This window comes from Hypanus sabinus, chromosome 31 (assembly GCF_030144855.1).
Source record: "Hypanus sabinus isolate sHypSab1 chromosome 31, sHypSab1.hap1, whole genome shotgun sequence".
Lineage (NCBI taxonomy): Eukaryota > Metazoa > Chordata > Chondrichthyes > Myliobatiformes > Dasyatidae > Hypanus > Hypanus sabinus.
Window position 1 is genome coordinate 7,498,497 of NC_082736.1, and position 20,459 is coordinate 7,518,955.

The 20,459-nt window shown below is 47.3% G+C and overlaps 2 protein-coding genes across 2 annotated transcripts in view; one reads left to right on the forward strand and one right to left on the reverse strand.

The window, feature by feature from the left end:
* The window catches only part of LOC132383741 (uncharacterized), a 37,978-nt gene extending 18,532 nt beyond the window's left edge, over positions 1 to 19,446 (reverse strand). Inside the window, exons 1-3 of the mRNA XM_059954940.1 lie at positions 19,160 to 19,446; positions 18,676 to 18,723; positions 18,128 to 18,460 (exon numbers count right to left, since the gene is read on the reverse strand). Coding sequence (XP_059810923.1) covers positions 18,128 to 18,460; positions 18,676 to 18,723; positions 19,160 to 19,446 — 668 coding nt within the window. The remainder of the gene's footprint in view (positions 1 to 18,127; positions 18,461 to 18,675; positions 18,724 to 19,159) is intronic.
* LOC132383755 (histone H1-like) lies at positions 16,330 to 17,102 on the forward strand. The gene has a single exon (XM_059954958.1). The coding sequence runs from the start codon at positions 16,348 to 16,350 to the stop codon at positions 16,963 to 16,965; it is 618 nt and encodes a 205-aa protein (XP_059810941.1). The 5' UTR covers positions 16,330 to 16,347; the 3' UTR covers positions 16,966 to 17,102.
* Positions 19,447 to 20,459: the final 1,013 nt, after the last annotated feature.

Genomic DNA, 20,459 nt, shown 5'->3' on the forward strand with positions numbered 1-20,459 from the left:
TAATGTCCATTTAGGAATCGGATGGCAGAGGGGAAGAAGCTGTTCCTGAATCGCAGAGTGTGCCTTCAGGCTTCTGTATCTCCTACCTGACGGTAACAGTGAGAAAAGGGCATGCCCTGGGTGTTGGAAGTGTTTAATAATGGACGCTGCCTTTATGAGCACCGCTCCCTAAAGATGTCCTGGGTACTATCAGCAGCTTCTTTCGGTGCTGTGCCGTAGCCCCTCCACACCAGACAGATGTCGCCTGTCAGAATGCTCTCCGCGGCACAACTATACAGGTCTCTGACTGTCTACAAAGGTACGTTTACCCTGTGGAACCGACCGTATTTACTGAAAAACTCTCGTCCACCCAGGCCTCTGAATATAAATGAACATTTTGCGAAAGAGAGGGTCAGTTTGATCAGATCTGCCGAGAGGCTCCCTATGTGAGGCGGTGCGTCGCTCTGAGTTTGGTTTGTGCCAGGGAGAAAAGGGTGGGGTGGGTGGATCGAGTTCTTCAGCACCGTAGTACCAGTCACTTCTCTCCAAATTCCTGTCTGTCTGAGACTTCCCTAAATACCCCTGTGCTCTCTGCCTCTGCCAATACCCCTGACAGTGCATTCCAAGTCCACATCACTGTTCCCTTCACTTTCTTCCTCTGATCTTAAATACATGTTTTTTAGTAGAATACATTTCCCTCCTGTGAAAAATATTACTGGCTGTTTACACCAAGTATGTCCTGCAAAATTGTATAAATTTCTGTCAGATCTCTCCTGAGCTGACGCCACTCCAGAGGAAAAAGCTCCAGCATGTCGAGCCTCTCCTCACCTCACTCCTCCTCCAGACATCCTGCTTAACAACTTCTGCACCTGCACCGAAACCTCCACATGCTTCCTAGAATGAGGTGACCGGAACTGAACACTGTGCTCTCACTGTGGCCAAACTAGCATTTTATAAACTGTGACATGATGTCCTGGTGATTGAACTCAATGCCTTGCCCGGTGAAGGCAAACATGCCGTACACCGGCTTTACCACCCTGTCAACCTGTGCTCCCAGTTTCAGGGAACCAATCTGCCCGGACCCAACATCCTTCTGTATGTTAATGTTCCTGCCATTACCTGTGTACCCATGCTTTATGTTGCCCCTGGGTATCCTTTTCACCACAATGAATGTACAGAATGCAGTGGGGTTATCTTTAATCCTGCTCATCAGAGATTTTTCATCACTGTTTCTCACTCTCCAAATGTTCTTGTGTTCCCTTCTGTGTTTTAAATATCGTCCTCAAACCCCCTGTTTGATTCCAGCTTCCTAAGCCTTACATAAGCTTCTCACTCTTCCTCGACTAAATTTTCTTCCTCTCTCATCATCCAAGGTTCCTGAACCTTGCCATCCTGGACCCTCCCCCTTACAGGAACAAACTGGCCCTGAATCACTGTGCAGCTGTCTTTAAACAAACTCATGTCAGATGAGGATTTGCCTCAAAATCCATCCTTACAGCATTAAGCATCAAACTTGGCGTCAATCTCTCCATTCACTGGTGTTCACTGGTGTTCTGGTTCACATCCCCCTGTCAATCTCATTTCAACCCTCCCAGGGAGCAACAATGAAACCACATGATACCGACCCCCCCCCCCCCCTCCTGGGAAGGTGCAAACCACCCTCCCCCTTGTAAATGTCACCTCTAGACCTGAAGAGGTTCCAGTGTTCTGGAATCCTGAAACCCGGTCCCTGCACCAGCTCCTCAGCCACACAGTCATCTGCTCTAACTTTCTGTTCCCACCCGAACTACCACAGAGCATTGGGAGTAACACAAAAATTATAACCTTTCAGGTCCTGCTCTTTAACTTGTTCCCTAACTCTCTATATTCACTGTGGGACCTCATCCCTTTTCTACCTGTCCACTGCTACTGACGTGAACCACCACCTTCGGCTGAGTGAACATTGTTCAGTAGCTGCTCTGAGACTTCCCTGACACTCAGTTATACGATTTACAAAACTTTGAAACCGACTAAAAAAAAGTCATTGAGAGGGAAAAGATGAAATACGAAGGTTAGCTAGCCATTTGTATTAAAAAGGATACCAGAAGTTTCTTCAGATATACAAAGTGTAAAAAAGAGGCAAAAGTAGATGATGCTGGAGACGTAGTAATGGGGTACAGGGAAGTGGCAGAGAAGCTGAATACGTATGGTGCATCAGTCTTCACTGTGGAAGACACTGGCAGGCTGCTGGAAATTCAGGAGAATCAGGGGGCAGAAATGAGTGAATTGGCCTTTACTGTGGAAAAGCTGCTTGGGAAACTGAAAGATCTGAAGGTAGATAAATCAGCTGGATGGGATTTTCTACACCAGTGCTATGAAAGAGGTGACTGAAGAGATAGTGGCAGTTTTAGTAATAATCTTTCTATAATCCCTGTATTCTGGCGTGGTCCTGGAGAAGAGGAAAATTGCAAACATTATTCCACTCTTGAAGGAGGGAGAAGAGCAGACGAGAGGAAATCATCGGCCAGTCAGTCTGACCTCAGTGGTGGGGAAGATGATGGACTCGATGTATTTTCGGGCTACTTGGCGACACATGATAAAATAGGACAAAGTCAGCATCGTTTCCTTTAGGCCCAAGGTGTACAAGATGATGAGAGGCTTTTTCTCAGGGCTGAACTGGCTGCAACAAGAGGACACAGGTTAAGGTGCTGGGGAGCAGCTACAGAGATGTCAGGGGTAAGTTTTTTACTCAGAGAGTGGTGAGTGCGTGGAATGGGCTGCCCGCAACGGTGGTGGAGGCGGATACGATAGGGTCTTTTAAGAGACTTTTGGATAGGTAAGCCCAGAAATTCCTAAAGTAGGGACATGTTCAGCACAAATTTTTCGGCCGAAAGGTCTGTTTGGTGCTGTAGGTTTTCTATGCTTCTATTAACTTACTTTGGATTAAAATGTTGACTTTGACAATATTTTTCCGTAACGTTCTGTTTTCATGAAGAGTTCAGTGATCTTGTTACAACGATTTTCTATCCCAAATTATAAAAGATTATCCACACAAAAGTATAGAAAATACAAATACTAAATATTTATAAGACGGAGGAGTCAAATTAAAATGTGAATATTACTGTCTATAACACACTCAATTCCCGTGGGTGGGGGGGTGGGGTCACTGTTCCCGGAAATGCCCCTCTGTACCTACTCTGTTGTAATGCTCGCAGTTTCTTAGTGGTACCACTGATTGACAGGTCTCTCTGCCCCGCCTTCCATCACGTGACACCGTGTTGTGATGATGCCGTGTGGCGATTATGACGAGATGAAGACGCCACAGAGGTCCCATCGTCACCGACGTCGTTTCCTGGGGAACGGTCCGGGATGGTGGGCACGGGGTTGTGGTAAAGTGGAGTCGGTCTCTACTTTGGGTTTCGGCTCCACTGTGGGAATCGGCCTCTCCTCTTCCTGCCCACGGAACAGTGAGTGTCTGTCAGCGCCTCACCGCACCGGCTCTCTGCCTCAGGTACAATATTTAAACCATATTTGCACAGTTACATGGATAGGAAAGGTTGAGAGGGACACGGGCCTAATGCAGGCGGTTGGGACGAGTTCAGGTCGACAACTTGGTCGGCCTCGATGAGTTTTACCGAAGGGGCGGTTTCAGTTCTGTATAAATCACTGACTCTATTCTGGGCGGTTCAACCAGGGCAGGATGTGGCAGCTGATTTAGGATAGCAGCTATTCTCTGTGTGAAGTATGGACCCTTCAGATCCCCTTTAAACAGTTTTGTACAATTCCAATGAGAGGCAGTTCTTTGGCTGATAAGGCAAGTAGATCACACAACCCTGTCTCTCTGTGATGCCAAATACAGGGAACTGTGTAACAGTATTAGAGACACATGCACAGGTACTTCGGTAGCCTTTTGAGGTGTTTGATTCACTATTAATACCTTTGTCCAACAAAAATCCGTTGTCCTGGGTTTTGAGTGTTTTAGGTAAGTCAATAGACAATAGGTGCAGAAGTAGACCATTCAGCCCTTCGAGCCTACACCGCCATTTTGAAATCATGGCTGATCAACTACTATCAATACCCGGTTCCTGCCTTATCCCCATATCCCTTGATTCCACTATCCATAAGATACCTATCTAGCTCCTTCTTGAAAGGATCCAGAGACTTGGCCTCCACTACCTTCCGAGGCTGTGCATTCCAGCCCCCCACAACTCTCTGGGAGAAGAAGTTTTTCCTTAACTCTGTCCTAAATGACCTACCCCTTGTTCTCAAACTATGCCCTCTGGTACTGGACTCTCCCAGCATCTGGAACATATTTCCTGCCTCTATCTTGTCCAATCCCTTAATAATCAATTATTAATATGTTTCAGTCAGATCCCCTCTCAATCACCTTAATTTCTGCATGTACAAGCCCAGTCTCTCTAACCTCTCTGTGTAAGACAGTCCAGACATCCAAGGTATTAACCTCATGAATCTAAACTGCACTTCCCCTACAGCCAGGATGTCCTTCCTTAACCCTGGAGAACAAAACTGTACACAATACTCCAGGTGTGGTCTCACCAGGGCTCTGTACAAATGCAAGAGGATTACCTTGCTCTTGTACTCAATTCCTTTTGTATTAAAGGCCAACATTCCTTTAGCCTTCTTCACTGCCTGCTGCACTTGCTCATTCACCTTCAGTGACTGATGAACAAGTACTCCTAGATCTCTTTGTATTTCTCCCTTGACTAACTGTACACCGTTCAGATAATAATCTGCCTTCCTGTTCTTACTCCCAAAGTGGATAACCTCACACTTATTCACATTAAACATCATCTGCCAAGTATCTGCCCACTCACCCAGCCTATCTAAGTCACCCTGAATTCTCCTAACATCCTCATCACATGTCACACTGCCACCCAGCTTAGTATCATCGGCAAACTTGCCGATGTTATTCTCAATGCCTTCATCCAAATCGTTGATGTAAATCGTAAACAGCTGTGGTCCCAATACCGAGCCCTGTGGCACCCTGTGCTTTAGGTAAGGCCATCCTGAACTTTCACAGTCAGTGGTTTCTGCATGTCTGTACTGACCATCGAAAATCTGTCTCCACTAACTCAACACTTGGTCTGTCTCATGCCCTGGTGATTCAAATGTTCATCCAGATGGTCCTTAAATACCAGCCTGCAGCACTCCCTCAGGCAGTGTGTTCCAGTTTGTAACCTTTATTTCTCCAGCTGGTCCGCATCCCACATCCAGATTTGTTAGCCAACTTTACTGTTCTTCATACCCCTAATCTTCTTATCATCTACAAACTTTCTGATCCAGTTTACCACATTCTCATCCAGATCATTTATACAGATGGAAAACAACAATGGACTCAACAACGGGAAGTTAAACCAGGGCAGGATGAACACAGTAATGACAGGTTCCTGGGAAGTGTTCATCAACAGAGACTTTGTGTGTCCTTGTCTCCACCACCTCCTCTGGCAGCTCATTTGGGATACCAGCTTTTCTCTGTGTCAAATATTTACCCTTCAGATTCCCTTTAAACACACTCTCTTACCTTACAACTATTCCCTTTAGCTTCAGACAGCCACACCACTGGAAACAGCCTCTGCTTCTCTAACCTTTGTATGCCTCACATAATTTTATTCACATCCATCAACTCACTCTTCAGATTCCCTTTCAACCTCCACCCTGTCACATCAAAACTATCCCGTGCAGTTTTAGTACGGAGAAAACTGTTGCTTCCCTAAAAGACCCTGGGGAGTGAACAGTTTCTGCCTACCCATCCCTAGAAGATGTCCCATTGATGCATGAAACTGGCACTCTGCCCCCTGCACCAGCTCCTGAGCCGCACATTCATCACTGGTATCTCTCTATATCTCCCCCCACTAACCAGTGTCACTGGGAGTAATACAGAGCTTACTACTTTTTAGTTTCTGTCTTATTTCTCTAAATTCACTGCACAGGACACAACCCTCTTCTGATCCCCCTGTGAGGATTGGTTGATGTTCCCTCGTCTTACTCTTCCCTCAATCAGCTGTTTTGTCTCACTGACACTAAGCACAAGATTGTTGCTGCGACACCACTCAACTTGCTGGTATATCTCGCTCCTGTATGTCCAATAATCTCCATCTGAGATTCTACCAACAATGGTTGTCTGCAGCATATTTATAGATTGCATTTGAGTGAGATTTCTTCACATTGTCATGGGTTTAGAGAGAGTAGAGCAGTTGGCTAAGCACACATCCTGGAGGTGCACCAGAGCAGTGTTGACCTTCAGAGGAGAGGAGATAGTTGAATTTGAATTGACTATATTTCTGTCATCCATCAAATACATGAGGTGTAAAAATCTATGTTATGTCTCCATCTAAATATGCAATGTGCAATCAGTGAGTTATAATAATTGATAATAAATAGAACAGCCAGTGTAACAGAGAGGTCCCCTCAAATCAGCGTGAGTTAATCAGTCTGATGGTCGAAGGAGCTGTCCAAAAGCCTGTTGGTGCTGTCTTTTGTGCTGTGGTACCGTTTCCTGGATGGTTGCTGCTGGAATAGATTGTGCTTGGGGTGACTGGGGTCCACAATGATCCCTCGGGCCCTTTACTCACACCTGTCTTTGTCAATGTCCTGAATCATGGGAAGGTGACAACAGCAGATGCGCTGCGCTGTGCTGCAATTAAGGGAGGTACTGCTCCCATACCAGGCAGTGATGCAGCCAGTCGGGATGTTCCCGATTATGTCCCTGTAGAACGTTCTTAGGATTTGGGAGGTGAAAGAGGCGCTGTTGTGCCTTTTTCAGCACACAGCAGGAACGTACTGCCCACGTGAGATCCTCGGGTATGTTGATGCCGAGGAATTTAAAGCTGTTTGCCCTCTCAACCCCAGATCCATCGATGTCAATAGGGGTTAGCCCATCTCCATATCTCCACACAATCTGTGTGAATTATCACTAATCCGCACAGACTGGTTTCCCGGTTGGGAAGTCGAGGATCCATTTGCACAGGGACCAGGTTCCGTAGCTTATTGATCAGGACTGTGGGAATGATAGTGTTAAACGTTGAGCTCTAGTCAATGAGCAACGTCCTGACATAGGCTACACAGATTCACTGCTCTTTACTAAGGAAATTGCTCCTTATCTTTGTTCTAACAGTATGTCCTAGTATTGTGAGGCTGTGCCCTGTGGTCCTAAACTGCCTCACTATCGGAAACACCCTCCCCACTCCATTCTAGGCCTTTCAATATTTGATCGGTTTCAATGAGATTCCCTCATTCTTCTAAAGTCCAGAGAGTACAGGCCCAGAGCTATCAAACAATCCTTGTGCATTAACCCTTTTATTGGCAGGATCTTTTTTGTCAGGAACTTCCTCTGGACCCTCTCCGATGCGAGCATGTAGCTTTTTAGATAAGGGGCCCAGAACAGTTCTCAATACTCCAAGTGTGATCGGACCAATGCTTACATCCTTGCTTTTGTATTGTAGTCCTCTCTAAATGAATGCCGACATTTGGTTTCCTTACCACTGACTCGACTGGCAAGTTTATCTTTAGGAAATCCTGCACGTCTGAGATGGACCTGACCCCAGCACCCAGGAGGCGACACACCATCATGTCATCTCTGTGGCTGCCACAGAATCTCCTGCACATCCCCTGTACTGTGAGTCTGCTGTCATCACTGCTCTGCTTGACCTTTCCTCCCGCGGAGCATCGGTCTGGGGTCTCAGTACCACCGACCTGGCGGGCTGCTGTCTCTGGTTTGTCATCCCAGGGGTATCCAAAGGAGTGTACTTGTTGCTGAGGGTCACGGCCACAGGGAGACATTCCTCTGTCTGTCTCTTCCCCTTTCCGTCGTGATGGTCACACAACAGTCTGCATCCTAACCTCAGGTGTGACCAACTCACTGAATCTCTGGTCTCAGCATCCTGGAAACTCTCGGTCTGTCCATCTCCATCTTCATTTCCTTCACACGGTCGGTCAGGAGCTGCACCTCGGTGCACTTCCCTCATGTGAAGTTATCGGGGACACTGAGTGACTCCCACATCCTGAGGTGGAGCATGTCACTGCCGTAACTGTAATTCCAGCCACTCTGATGGGGAGAGGAATTCCAAAGAAATCCTCTGACATTTGACTTCCCAGAGTACACCGACTTATCTCTCATTCCTCTGCCCACATTTCCAGCCGGTCTATGTTCTGCTGAATCCTTTGGCAACTTTCTTCACGATCCATAACTACACCAATTTCTGTGTCTCTGCAGACCAACAAATCAGCCCTCCTTCATTTTCATCCAAATCATTTCACAAAGAGTAGAATTCCTTGTGGGCCCCACTGTTTACAGGTGTCCAGTCAGAATCACACCCCTCAACCATTACCTTCTGTGTTCTCAGATTGATTACATTTTGAATATAGTCTACCAAATTTCTTTTGAGCGAAGTGCTTCCATGCTGTGAATCAGCCCACCATGGGGACTCTTGTTGAAAGCTTTACCAAAGTCCTTGTGTCCTATACCCACTACCCAGCTCTTATCAATTGAATTTGTCGCTTAAAACATTCGGCCAAGTTTGCAAGAGTTGACGTTGCCCATGTAAAGCGATATTGGCTACTCTGAAATTGTTTATGCTTTTTCAGATGCAAGCTGATCCTATCGTTAAATATCTTTTCCAATAATGTCAGCAATTTATAATATCCCTACCACTAATGTAAGAGTCACCAGGGTATAGTTTCTCGTCTTGTCCCTATTACAATTCTTAAAAAGGTGAAGAATATTTGTCATTTTCCGCTCTTCTACATCCTGGCCTGTAATTAAAAGAGAATCACTTTTGAGTTGGTTATCTTTTTGTCCTTATTTTATCCCTCAAGCGTTATGTTTTTGAATCAATGTTCAAAGTAAATTTATTATTAAAGTACGCATACATTATACAACTTTGAGGTTTGTTTCAAACAGGCTGTTGTAAATCAAAGAAAGCTGAAAGAACCCACTAATAAAATAAGAAGATCATCAAACACCCAATGTGCAGAAAGAAAAACAAATCCTGAAAACAATAAACAAGCAAATTCTGTAGCGTTTTGAACTGAAATTCTGAAAGAGAGTTTGTGCACAGATGCTTAGTTCAGTACGGAGTGGATCAGCAAACTGAACCGGCTTGTCCCTGGCCTTAGGCAGAACAACCTGACCTTTTCAATCTGGCCCCGCGTCTAAATTGTTGTCCAAACACTGGGTTCAGTCGCTTTGATACGATTTGGGGCCTGGTCCCAGCCACCTTGATTTGGCCTGTACCTGACTTTTCCATTTCAGCCCGGAGTTTAATCAACCGTACTTCGGGTCTTCCTCACTTTCTGTGAAGGTCCCGCTGCCTCACGTCACTTCTGCCACATCAAATTGCCTCCAAGTTGAAAGGGAAGTTACAGGCTATTTGTCTACCAGAAAAACCAGCTTACCTTAAACCAGAACCAGCGGCGATAACTCCATTTAACTTCACTTAACTCACCACAGTACTGCTTCGCACAATCTATCAATACACACAAAATGCTGGTGGAACACAGCAGGGCAGGCAGCATCTATTAGGAGAAGCACTGTTGACGTTTTGGGCCGAGACCCTTCGTCCGGACTAACTGAAAGGAAAGATAGTAAGAGATACTCAACTCTCTACTGTCAAGATGAAGCCGCTCTTAGGTTGGAGGAACAACACCTTATATACCGGCTGGGTAGCCTCCAACCTGATGGCATGAACATTGACTTCTCCAACTTGCGTTAATGCCCCTCCTCCACTTCTTACCCCATCCTTTCCACATATACTTAGTCTAGGCCTTTCAACATTCAAAATGAGATTCTCCCTCCCCCAATCTTTCAAAATTCCAGTGAGTACAGACCCAGAGCTGTCAAATGTTCCTCGAATGATAACAGTTTCATTCCCAGAATCACACGTGTGAACCTCTTCTGAACCCTTTCCAATGCCAGTACATCTTTTCTTGGATGAGGAGGCCAAGGCTCATCACAATACTCAAGGTGAGGCCTCACCAATGCCTTATAAAGTCTCAGCATCACATCCCTGCTCTTGTATTCTAACCATTTGATGTGAATGCTAACATTGCTTTGGTCTTCCTCACCTCCGACTCTACCTGCAAGTTAACTTTAGGTTGGTCTGCACAAAGACTCCAGGTCCCTTTGTATCTCAGATTTTTGGGTTTGCTCCCTATTTGGAAAATAGTCTGTACGTGTATTTCTACTACCAAAGTGCACGACCATGCATTTTCCAACATTGTATTTCCTTTGCCATTGTCATGCCAATTCTCTGAATTTGTCAAAGTACTTCTGCAGCCTACCTGTTTCCTGAACAGTACCTGCCCTTCTTGTCATCTGCAAACTTGCAACAAATCCATCTATTCCATCGTTTAAATCATTGATATACAGCATAAACAGAAGTGGTCACAACACCAATCCCTGCAGAACACCACTACTCACTGGCAGCCAACCGGAAAGGATCCTTTTATTCCCACTTGCTGCCTTCTACCAATCAGCCAATGTTCTAACCACGCCAGTAACTTTCCTGTAATACCATGGGCTATTAACTTGGTAAGCAGCCTCATGTGTGGCACCTTGTCAAAGGCCTTTTGAAAGTCCAAATATATGACATCCGTTGCATCCCCTTTATTTATCTTGCGTGTAATCTCTTCAAAGAATTCCAACAGGTTCATCAGGAAAGACTTCCCCTTAAGGAAACCATGCTGACTTTGTCCTTTCTTGTCCTGTCTTTCCAATACTCCATAACCTGATCCTTAACAATTAACTCCAGCATCTTCCCAACCACTGAGGTCAGACTAACTGGTATATAATTTCCTTTCTTCCGCCTTCCTCCTGCCTTAAAGAGTGGAGTGACATTTGCAATCTTCCAGTCCCCTAGCACCATGCCAGAGTCCAATACGTTTTGGAAGATCGTTACTAATGCATCCACAATCTCTACTGCTACCTCTGTCAGAATCCTAGGGTCCAGTTCATCTGGTCCAGGTGACTTATATACCCTCAGGTCTTTCAGCTTTTTGAGCACCTTTCCCTTATAATAATAACTGCACTCCCTTCTCTACGAGAACGAGATCTAGGTGTTCTTGTACATCAGTCAATGAAAGCAAGCATGCAGGTACAGAAGGCAGTGAAGAAAGCTAATGGCATGCTGGCTTTTATAACATGAGGAATTGAGTATAGGAGTAAAGAGGTCCTTCTGCAGCTGTACGGGGCCCTGGTGAGACCCCACCTGAAGTATTGTGTGCAGTTTTGGTCTACAAATTTGAGGAAGGAGATTCTTGCTATTGAGGGAGTGCAGCGTAGTTTCACGAGTCTAATTCCCGGAATGGCGGGACTGTCATATGTTGAAAGATTGGTACACTGAGCTTGTATAAACTGGAATTTAGAAGGATGAGAGGGGATCTGATTGAAACATATAAGATTATTAAGGGATTGGATAGACTGGAGGCAGGAAGAATGTTCCCGCTGATGGGTGAGTCCAGAACTAGAGGCCACAGTTTAAGATTAAGGGTTGGCCATTTAGAACAGAAATGCGGAAAAACTTTTTCACCCAGAGAGTGGTGGATATGTGGAATGCTCTGCCCCAGAAGGCAGTGGAGGCCAAGTCTCTGGATGCATTGAATAGAGAGTTAGTTAGAGCTCTTATAGATAGCGGGGACAAGCGATACGGGGAGAGGGCAGGGAAGGGGTACTGATTGTGTATGATCAGCCATGATCACCGTGAATGGCGGTGCTGGCTAGAAGGGCCGAATGGCCTACTTCTGCACCTATTGTCTATAATTTGGTGTCCAGAACAGTACCCGATACTCCAAATCTGGCCTTACCAATGCCTTGTACAGTTTTAACATTACATCCCAACTCCTATACTCAATGCTCTGATTTATAAAGGCCAGCATATCAAAAGCTTTCATCACCATTCTATCCAGATGAGATTCTACCTTCAGGGAACGATGCACCATTATACCTAGACCACTCTGTTCTACTGCATTCCTCAATGCACTACCATGTACCATCTATGTCGTATTTTGATTAGTCCTACCAAAATGTAGCACCTCACACTTATCAGCATTAAACTCCACCTGCCATCTTTCAGCCCACTCTTCTAACTGGCCTAAATCTCTCTGCAAGTTTTGAAAACCTACTTCATTATCCACAACGCCACCTATCGTCGTATCACCTGCATACTTACTAATCCAATTTACCACCCCATCATCCAGATTAGTGGTCGCCAACCCGTCAATCGCGATCGACTGGTCGATCTTTGAGACTTACCCTGTTCATCCCAAAAATAAAAGAAAAATAAATCCACAAATACTGTTGTGAGTTTGTTTCTGGGTTGCGTGGTTTTAGTTCCATTCTTTCTGCTCAGTGCGCACGCGCATATCTCCCCCGCACGACACAGTGTACTTCAGTGGTCCCCAACCACCGGGCCACGAGGAAACAATATGAGTCAGCTGCACCTTCCCTCAGTCCCTGTCACACTGACTTTTGAACTTGAACTCACATGAGGTCATCGGTCGCCTAAACGCAGTGACACCTTCACGTCAGTGTTCGCCTCGTGCAGCTGGCGGGAACTGCCGACGCTACTGGCCTGGAGCACGGCCGGCGAAAAGTGTTGATGCTATTGGCCCGGAGCGCGGACAGATGGGAGCCGCCTTTAAACCTGTTTAACACACCAATTGTTCGTGGGCAACCCGGTGCTAAAATATTAGCAGACAACCTAATTTGGGTTCAAGGTTTCGTAAGTATCAGAACGGCTCCCTCGCTGCGATCTTCTGAAACAAATTTTTATCGGCCGATAGATCCTATCCTACAAGGGGGGCGAGCGCGGGCCTGTCGTCTCCTCACTCGGTCGGTCGCTCTGTTCTAACTGTGACTGCCGCGTCCCCGGCACGAGGACCTCGGGCCCTGAACTTGTCCTCTCACCCGACCCGCGACCAGATGCACCTGGCCAGGGTGTCTGGCAGCGGGAGGGGCAGAGGCTGGAGTTCGGGCCCGAAGGCTGTCTAATGAGGCAATGAAGCCCTCAAAACTGCTTCGGTACCTTGAGTCCCAGCACCCTGCACTTAAAGATGAACCCGCTGAGTTTTATCAGAGGAAAAAACGTGAGCAGCGCGGGACAGCAGCTTACTGCTGAGAGTCGCGAAAACTAAATTGCGGGATAGACTGGACATAACGAACCTGCTTCATTCCCGTCGTCCCATCCCGTCCCCCCACCACCCCCGTCGGCCGGTCAAAATTATTGTCAATATTAAACTGGTCCCTGGTGCAAAAAGGGGTGGGCACCCCTGGTGTTTATGCATTATTTCTACTTCCGGGTTGTGGGGTATTACTTCCAGTCTTTTTGCCCCGGTGCGCCTGTGTGTGACTAATCAATTTGGAGTTGATCTTGCCTTTCTCTCAGGCCGAGGTAGGGGATCTTGGGCTTAAAAAGATTTGTGACCACTACATTAGGGGATTATCCTGCCTGTCAAATGTGTTGAAATTGCTTGAAGAAATAAGCAGGATCGACAAAGAGAATCACTGGATGGGTGTGCCTTGTGCAATTGGATTTTTAGAAGGCCTTTGACAAGGTGCCACACATGAGGCTGCTTAAATTAAGAGCCAATGACACAGGAAAGATACGAGCATGGATTACAACTTGGCTGATTGGCAGGAAGCAAAGAGTGGCATAAAGGGAGCCTTTTCTGGTTGACACAATGACTAATGGCATTTTATGTTATAGTATATTTCAATGATTTGGATGACAGAAATGATGGCTTCGGGCCATTTTCAGTTCAAAATAGGTCGGGGGAAGACAGTGCCGGGGAAGCAGAGAGGCTACAGAAGGGCTTAGACAAATTGTGAGAATAGGCAAAGATCCGCAGGTGGAATACCATGTTGAGAAGTTTATGGGCATGGACATTGGTAAAAAAATGAAAGGATAGACAATTGCTTTAAGAGGAGAGAAAAAATGAAAATCTGATGTGCAAAGGAACAGAGGAGTAGCAGAGGAGGTTCCTTGAGGTTCGTTTGTACTGTGAGCAATTCTGGGCCCCTTATCTAAGAAAGGTACTCTGACATTGGAGAGGGTTCTGAGGAAGTTCACGAGAATGATTCCCGGATTGAAGGGTTATCATATGAAGACCATTTGATTATGCTGGGCCTGAACTGACTGGAATTTATAAGGATGAGAAGGGATTGCTTTGAAACCTGTTGAATGTTGAATGGCCACGGTAGAGTGGATCTGAAGAGGATGTTTTCTATAGAGGGGGAGTCTAGGGACAGAGGGCACAACCTCTGACTAGAGGGACGTCCATTTAAATGGAGAGAGGAGGAATTTACCAGTCTTGTGCTTATTTGCTTTTCCCTGAATAAAACTTTTATCAACGGCCAGTCTCATTTCCCAATACAATGTCTTCTATGACCACTATCCCTGGTTAGACTATCCACTTCTACGTTAAGAAACAACCCAGTATTCTTCCAAAATATGCAGTGATATCTAAGCCCCTGAGTCTAAGGGAGTCCCAGTCAACATTGGGGAAATTAGTCGCCTTCAAAAACGACCCTGTTGCTTTTACATCTTTCATTCCCTGCTACATTTCAGTTTCTTTACCTCCTGCTGGCATTTGGGAGGCCTGTAGCACAACTCCATCAGTGAATGCACCTCTCTTATCCTGAGCTCTATTCACACTGTCTCACTGGATGAAGCCTCCAGTGTGTTCTCTCTTAGTCCCTCACCCACAATTCCATGTAAAGGCTGATCTGCCATCAGACTCCTCCTGTATGTCAATCCCACTCCCCTGATTTTACAAACAGTTATCCTCGTTCTCTTTAAATCTTTTTGGTCATCCAGCATCTCCATTCCCCTCAGTTAGGGGATTCAAGTACTTGTTACGCAGTGCTTTGTTGTTGGTAGAGTGGGCAGTGAAGATTCTTTGAGAATACAATGGGATCGAGATGACCTGGGGAAGTTGGCCAAAGAATGGCAGATGGAAGTTGATATGGACAAGTGTGAGCTCTTGCATTTTGAGAAGTCCAACCAGGGAAGAACCTGCACAGTAAATTCTTGTTCCCTGGAGAGTATTGCAGACAGAGTGTCCGTGGAATACAGGAATATCATTCACTGAAAGTGACAACACAGGTAGTCAGGATGGTGAAGACCACGTTTGGCCTATTTGTCTTCATTGGTCAGGGAACTGAGTTACAGGATTTGGGATGCAAAGTCAAAATGGTCGGTCATTAGTTAGTGTAATGGGCCGGAGAGATTTAGTGGTAAATCTCTCACACACAGTTCATTGAAAGTGGTGTCACTGGTAGACAGGGTGGTGAAGAACGGGATTTAACATGCTGGTTTCATTAGTCGGGCACTGAGTATATCAGTTGCGATATTATGTTACAGTTGTGTAAGTGACTGGAGGCCACACTTGTATTGTGTACAGCTCTTGTCACCGTTATAGGAAAGGTGGTTAAACTGGGGAGAGAGTAGAAAAGATTTCCAAGGATGTTTCCCGGACCTGAGGTTCTCAGTTACACAGAGAGGTTGGTCAGACAATGTCCGTTGTCCTTTATTCCTTGGAATCAGAATCATTTATCACCGTGTTATATGACAAGGAATCTGTCATTTTATTTTGACGGCAGTACAATGCGATGAAGGTGCAGATGTGAACAGTGTATCAGCATAACGCCAAGAGATTCTGGGAATCGCGAACAACGCGGACAAAATTCTGGGGGAACCCAGCAAGTCAGGCAGCATCTCCCACCAGAGTCTTGATGAAGGGTCTCAGCCCGAAAAGTCGGCTGTTTATTCCCACCATTGATGCTGCCTGAGTTGCTGATTTCCGTCAGCATTGAGTGTGTGCTGTGTCAGAGAGAGTGAGTTAAAGGGGCGGGCGGCTTAGACCAGTGTCACTGTGTTTGTGAGTCTGAACACATCGTAGGATTTCTCAGCGCCTCCTGTAGAAAATGAAAAGATTTCTCTGTTATGGAAGCGCCCCACTCCCCGGCTCAGTCCCGAAGAGGGAATTAACCGCAAATTTTTAATTCGATTAAATATTTCAGCCAGAAAACAGAGAACAAGTCAACGATCGTGAGAGAGAACGCGGGCAATGCAGTAATGAAACGGGTTGAAATAGAAATCGCTGCCTTTAATCCCGATTAAACTTTCTTTCCAGCGAACATTCCGGCCTCAGGGACGGACAGGGTCTAGTCCGAGTCTCCGCAGCGTCCGATTTGAATTGGAATCGGCGAGTTTTTGAGGAGAGAGAAACACAGAAAAATGAAGCCGCCGGGAGCTGACAGCAGGATGTCTCCGCCCCGTCCGCTCGCTGCCTTTAAATTGCTATGTGCCGCCGCCTTTCGCTTCACTTCTCATTCAGTTCTGATTGTGAGAAGGATTTACCAGAGTCGCCGACATGACTGAGACAGCACCCGCCGAAACGGCTCCTCCAGCCGCACCCGCCGCCGCAAAGAAGACTCCCAAGAAGAAGGCGGCTGTCCGGAGCAAACCAACCGGTCCCTCGCTGGGCGAACAGATCGATAAGATCGTGGCGGGTTGTCACGATAGGAAGGGTATGTCCGGTGCGGCCATCATGAAGGCTCTGGCCGACAGCGGTGTCGATGTGGCGAAACGTCGCCACCAGGTCAAAATGAGCATCAAGAGGAAAGTGGAAAGCGGCTCCTTGGTTCAGGCCAAGGGCTCGGGTATTTCGGGATCCTTTAAATCCGGTAAAGGGAAAACTGCCGTGAAGGTGGTGAAGAAAGCGAACAAGCCAGCGGCAAAGAAATCTTCCAGCAAGAAGCTTGGCGCCAAGAAACCGGCGGCTAAAAAAGCGGGAGGTAAGAAACCAGCGGCTAAGAAAGCGGCAGCAAAGAAACCAGCGGCTAAGAAAGCGGCAGCAAAGAAACCAGCGGCTAAGAAAGCGGCGCCAAAGCCCAAGAGCCCCAAGAAAGCCGCAGCCCCGAAGACGAAGGCGGCCATGAAGCCGAAGTCGAAATCCGCGAAACCCAAGAAGACAGCAGTCAAAAAGTGAATTGAGAATCCACCATTTGTGTGTATCTGAACCCAACGGCTCTTCTCAGAGCCACCCACATCTCAGAAAAGAGCTGATTCGGAGTGTTGTCATTCCTGCGCCGGGTCCGATTGAGAACTTCTCAATGGAACCCGAGATTGCCGGTACCTCTGACATTTGGTGCGGTGTCTGAAATGAAACGTGGATGCCCGAGCTGAGATTGAGAGATAAGGGATGTGGGCAGTTTCAGGCCCAATTCCTTCTCCGATCTGGGAGAGAGTGACTGAGACATTGACACCAGCGGAGATTCAGCTGAGTTGATTGGGAACTGCTGAAACCTACGCGAGAGGGGAGGGGGCGTGTTGAGAGAGGGATCCGTCTCTGGGACGGACTGCAGCGGGAGGATATATGATAAAATAACCGGTGGCATTGCCGACTGACCTTCATGCAGGCCCCAGCTACCAAACGACATTGTTAATTTAAACAAAACACCAATATCAAAAATGTACAAGAGCGTGAAATCTAATTTAAAAAAAGCACCATTTCCTGGTAGTCACCGCCCCCCGAAATCCCTCACTCTACCCCTCGCGTCGGGGATGCTGCACTCCAAGCACAGCGGGTACGAACGTATCCCCATGTCCAAAGCAAACAAAACGGTAACAGCCGCACCAGCTGTGCACGACAGGTTTGTGGGAGAAGTGAAGGGCCAGATGAGACCCTGACAGGGAGGGAAGCGCGTTAATCTCTGGATGCATTCGAGTGTTAGATAGAGCTCTTATAGATAGCTGGGTCAAGGGGTATGGGGAGAGGTTAGGAACCGGGTACTGATGGGTACCGGGAACCATGATCACAGTGAATTGCGGTGCTGGCTCGAAGGGCCGAATGGTCTAATCCTGCACCTACTGTCCATTGTCTATTACTTCCTATCCCTCGCTGAAATACCCTGTCTGCACAGAACTGATGTTCAGGGTCAATTAGTGCAAAATCGATCGGCAGGACAGTTCGCTACTACAATAATGATCAGCAAGATACAGCCCTTTCCTTTGCCGTGGTAGTGGCTCTTAAAAGAGCCTTTTCTGGTGTTCGGAGTGTAGGCTGGGCTTAGGCGCGCTCCCCGCGGATGCGGCGGGCCAACTGGATGTCCTTGGGCATAATGGTGACTCGCTTGGCGTGGATGGCGCACAGGTTAGTGTCCTCAAAGAGCCCGACCAGGTAAGCCTCACTTGCCTCCTGCAGGGCCATGACGGCCGAGCTCTGGAAACGCAGATCGGTTTTGAAGTCCTGAGCGATCTCCCGGACCAGGCGCTGGAAGGGAAGTTTGCGGATGAGCAGCTCGGTGGATTTCTGGTAGCGCCGGATCTCCCTCAGAGCCACGGTGCCGGGCCGGTAGCGATGAGGCTTCTTCACTCCGCCGGTGGCAGGAGCGCTCTTCCGCGCCGCTTTGGTCGCCAACTGTTTGCGAGGAGCTTTTCCGCCAGTCGATTTGCGCGCTGTCTGCTTGGTGCGGGCCATTCTGCTTCACGAGTGAGGACACAGGCTGAAATACAGGAACAAGATAGACGAAACGGGCTCCAGCACAGGCTTTTATACCGCTGGGAAGGGCCGTCCCACCGCTTATGATTGGCTGAGCACCAACTGTCTATTAAAGGATCTAGTTGTTGCGATTGGTTGATTGATTTCATGCAGGCTGGCGGCGAATAACAATTTTCGACAAAATGGGAAATTATTAACTGGCGGTCGGACTTCATCCAATCGGAATGCACTGTGATTGGCGCCCGATTAATTTCGAACCGCCCGCCAATTTCAGGTGCTTGATAACTTCTTATTTACAATTAATTCTATCACGGATCATGTATTTTCAGTTTCATTTAATATCTAATTCCCTCAGTTAAGATTTGAATGCATGATTACGGAATCGACTCTGAAAACGAGTGAACTGATTTCTGTCCGAGATAGACAGAATGATTAAGATCGATATAAATGCATTCAGCATTGACGGTAATCACCGCCTGGAAAGGCACAATCGCAGCTATATATATTTCAAGCGGAATGAATAATCTATTTCAAATGGAACCAGATTAATCTATCGATAAAAATAATTAAAAGGTTGTGGACACGGCTCTCTCTGTGAGGCGGTGGGTGGCTCTTAGAAGAGCCTTTGTGTTGTGCTCGGGAGGAAGTGGGAGTTTTTCAGCCGCCGAAGCCATAGAGAGTCCGGCCCTGGCGTTTCAGAGCGTACACCACATCCATGGCAGTGACCGTCTTGCGCTTGGCGTGTTCAGTGTAGGTGACCGCATCCCGGATCACATTCTCCAGGAAAACCTTCAGCACCCCGCGGGTCTCCTCGTAGATCAGACCCGAGATCCGCTTGACGCCGCCACGGCGAGCCAGACGGCGGATGGCCGGTTTGGTGATGCCCTGGATGTTATCACGGAGCACTTTACGGTGCCGCTTGGCTCCGCCTTTGCCCAGTCCTTTGCCTCCTTTCCCTCTGCCAGACATGATGCTGCTTCACTCAGGTCGCTGCTCAGTGACAAACCGACTGCTGCTGTCTCCTTTTATACACAGCGCCCCGACCTGCCCGAGAAACGCGCAGAGAGACAGAGGCGGGGAGGGGAGGAGACAGAGTCAGAGTGACGGACAGAGCCGAGAGCGGCCTCTCATCGTCCAGCTCCGCCTTCACTTTACCACACTCGCTAATTTCCAACAGTCTATCCGACACAAAGCGCTCCAGCTCTATCTGTGTCCTCTGATTCTAGACTCCCCTACTGTCGGAAACATCCCCTCCACATCCACTCCAACTGTGTCCTCTGATCCTAGACTTCCCCACTGTGTGCCAGTCAGAGTGGTCAGCAGCAATGGGGACTGTCCTGTCTCCCTTTCTCTTCACCACCTACACCTCGGACTTCAACTACTGCACAAAGTCTTGCCAACTTCAGTAGTTTTCTGATGACTCTGCCAGAGTTGGATGCATCAGCAAGGGAGATGAGGCGGAGTACAGGGCTACAGATAGAAACTTTGTCAAATGGTCCGAGCAGAATCATCTGCAGCTTAATGTGAAAAAGACTAAGGAGCTGGTGCCAGACCTGAGGAGAACTAAGGCACTGGTGACCCCTGTTTCCATCCAAGGGGTCAGTGTGGACATGGTGGAGGATTACAAATACCTGGGGATACGAATTGACAATAAACTGGACTGGTCAAAGAACACTGAGGCTGTCTACAAGAAGGGTCAGAGCCGTCACTATTCCCTGAGGAGACTGAGGTCCTTTAACATCGACCGGAGGATGCTGAGGATGTTCCACGAGTCTGTGGTGGCCAGTGCTATCCAGTTTGCTGTTGTGTACTGGGGCAGCAGGCTGAGGGTAGCAGACACCAACAGAATCAACAAACTCATTTATAAGGCCAGTGATGTTGTGGGGGGTGGAGCTGGACTCTCTGAAGGTGGTGTCTGAAAAGAGGATGCTGTCCAAGTTGCATGCCATCTTGGACAATGACTCCCATCCACTCCAAAACGT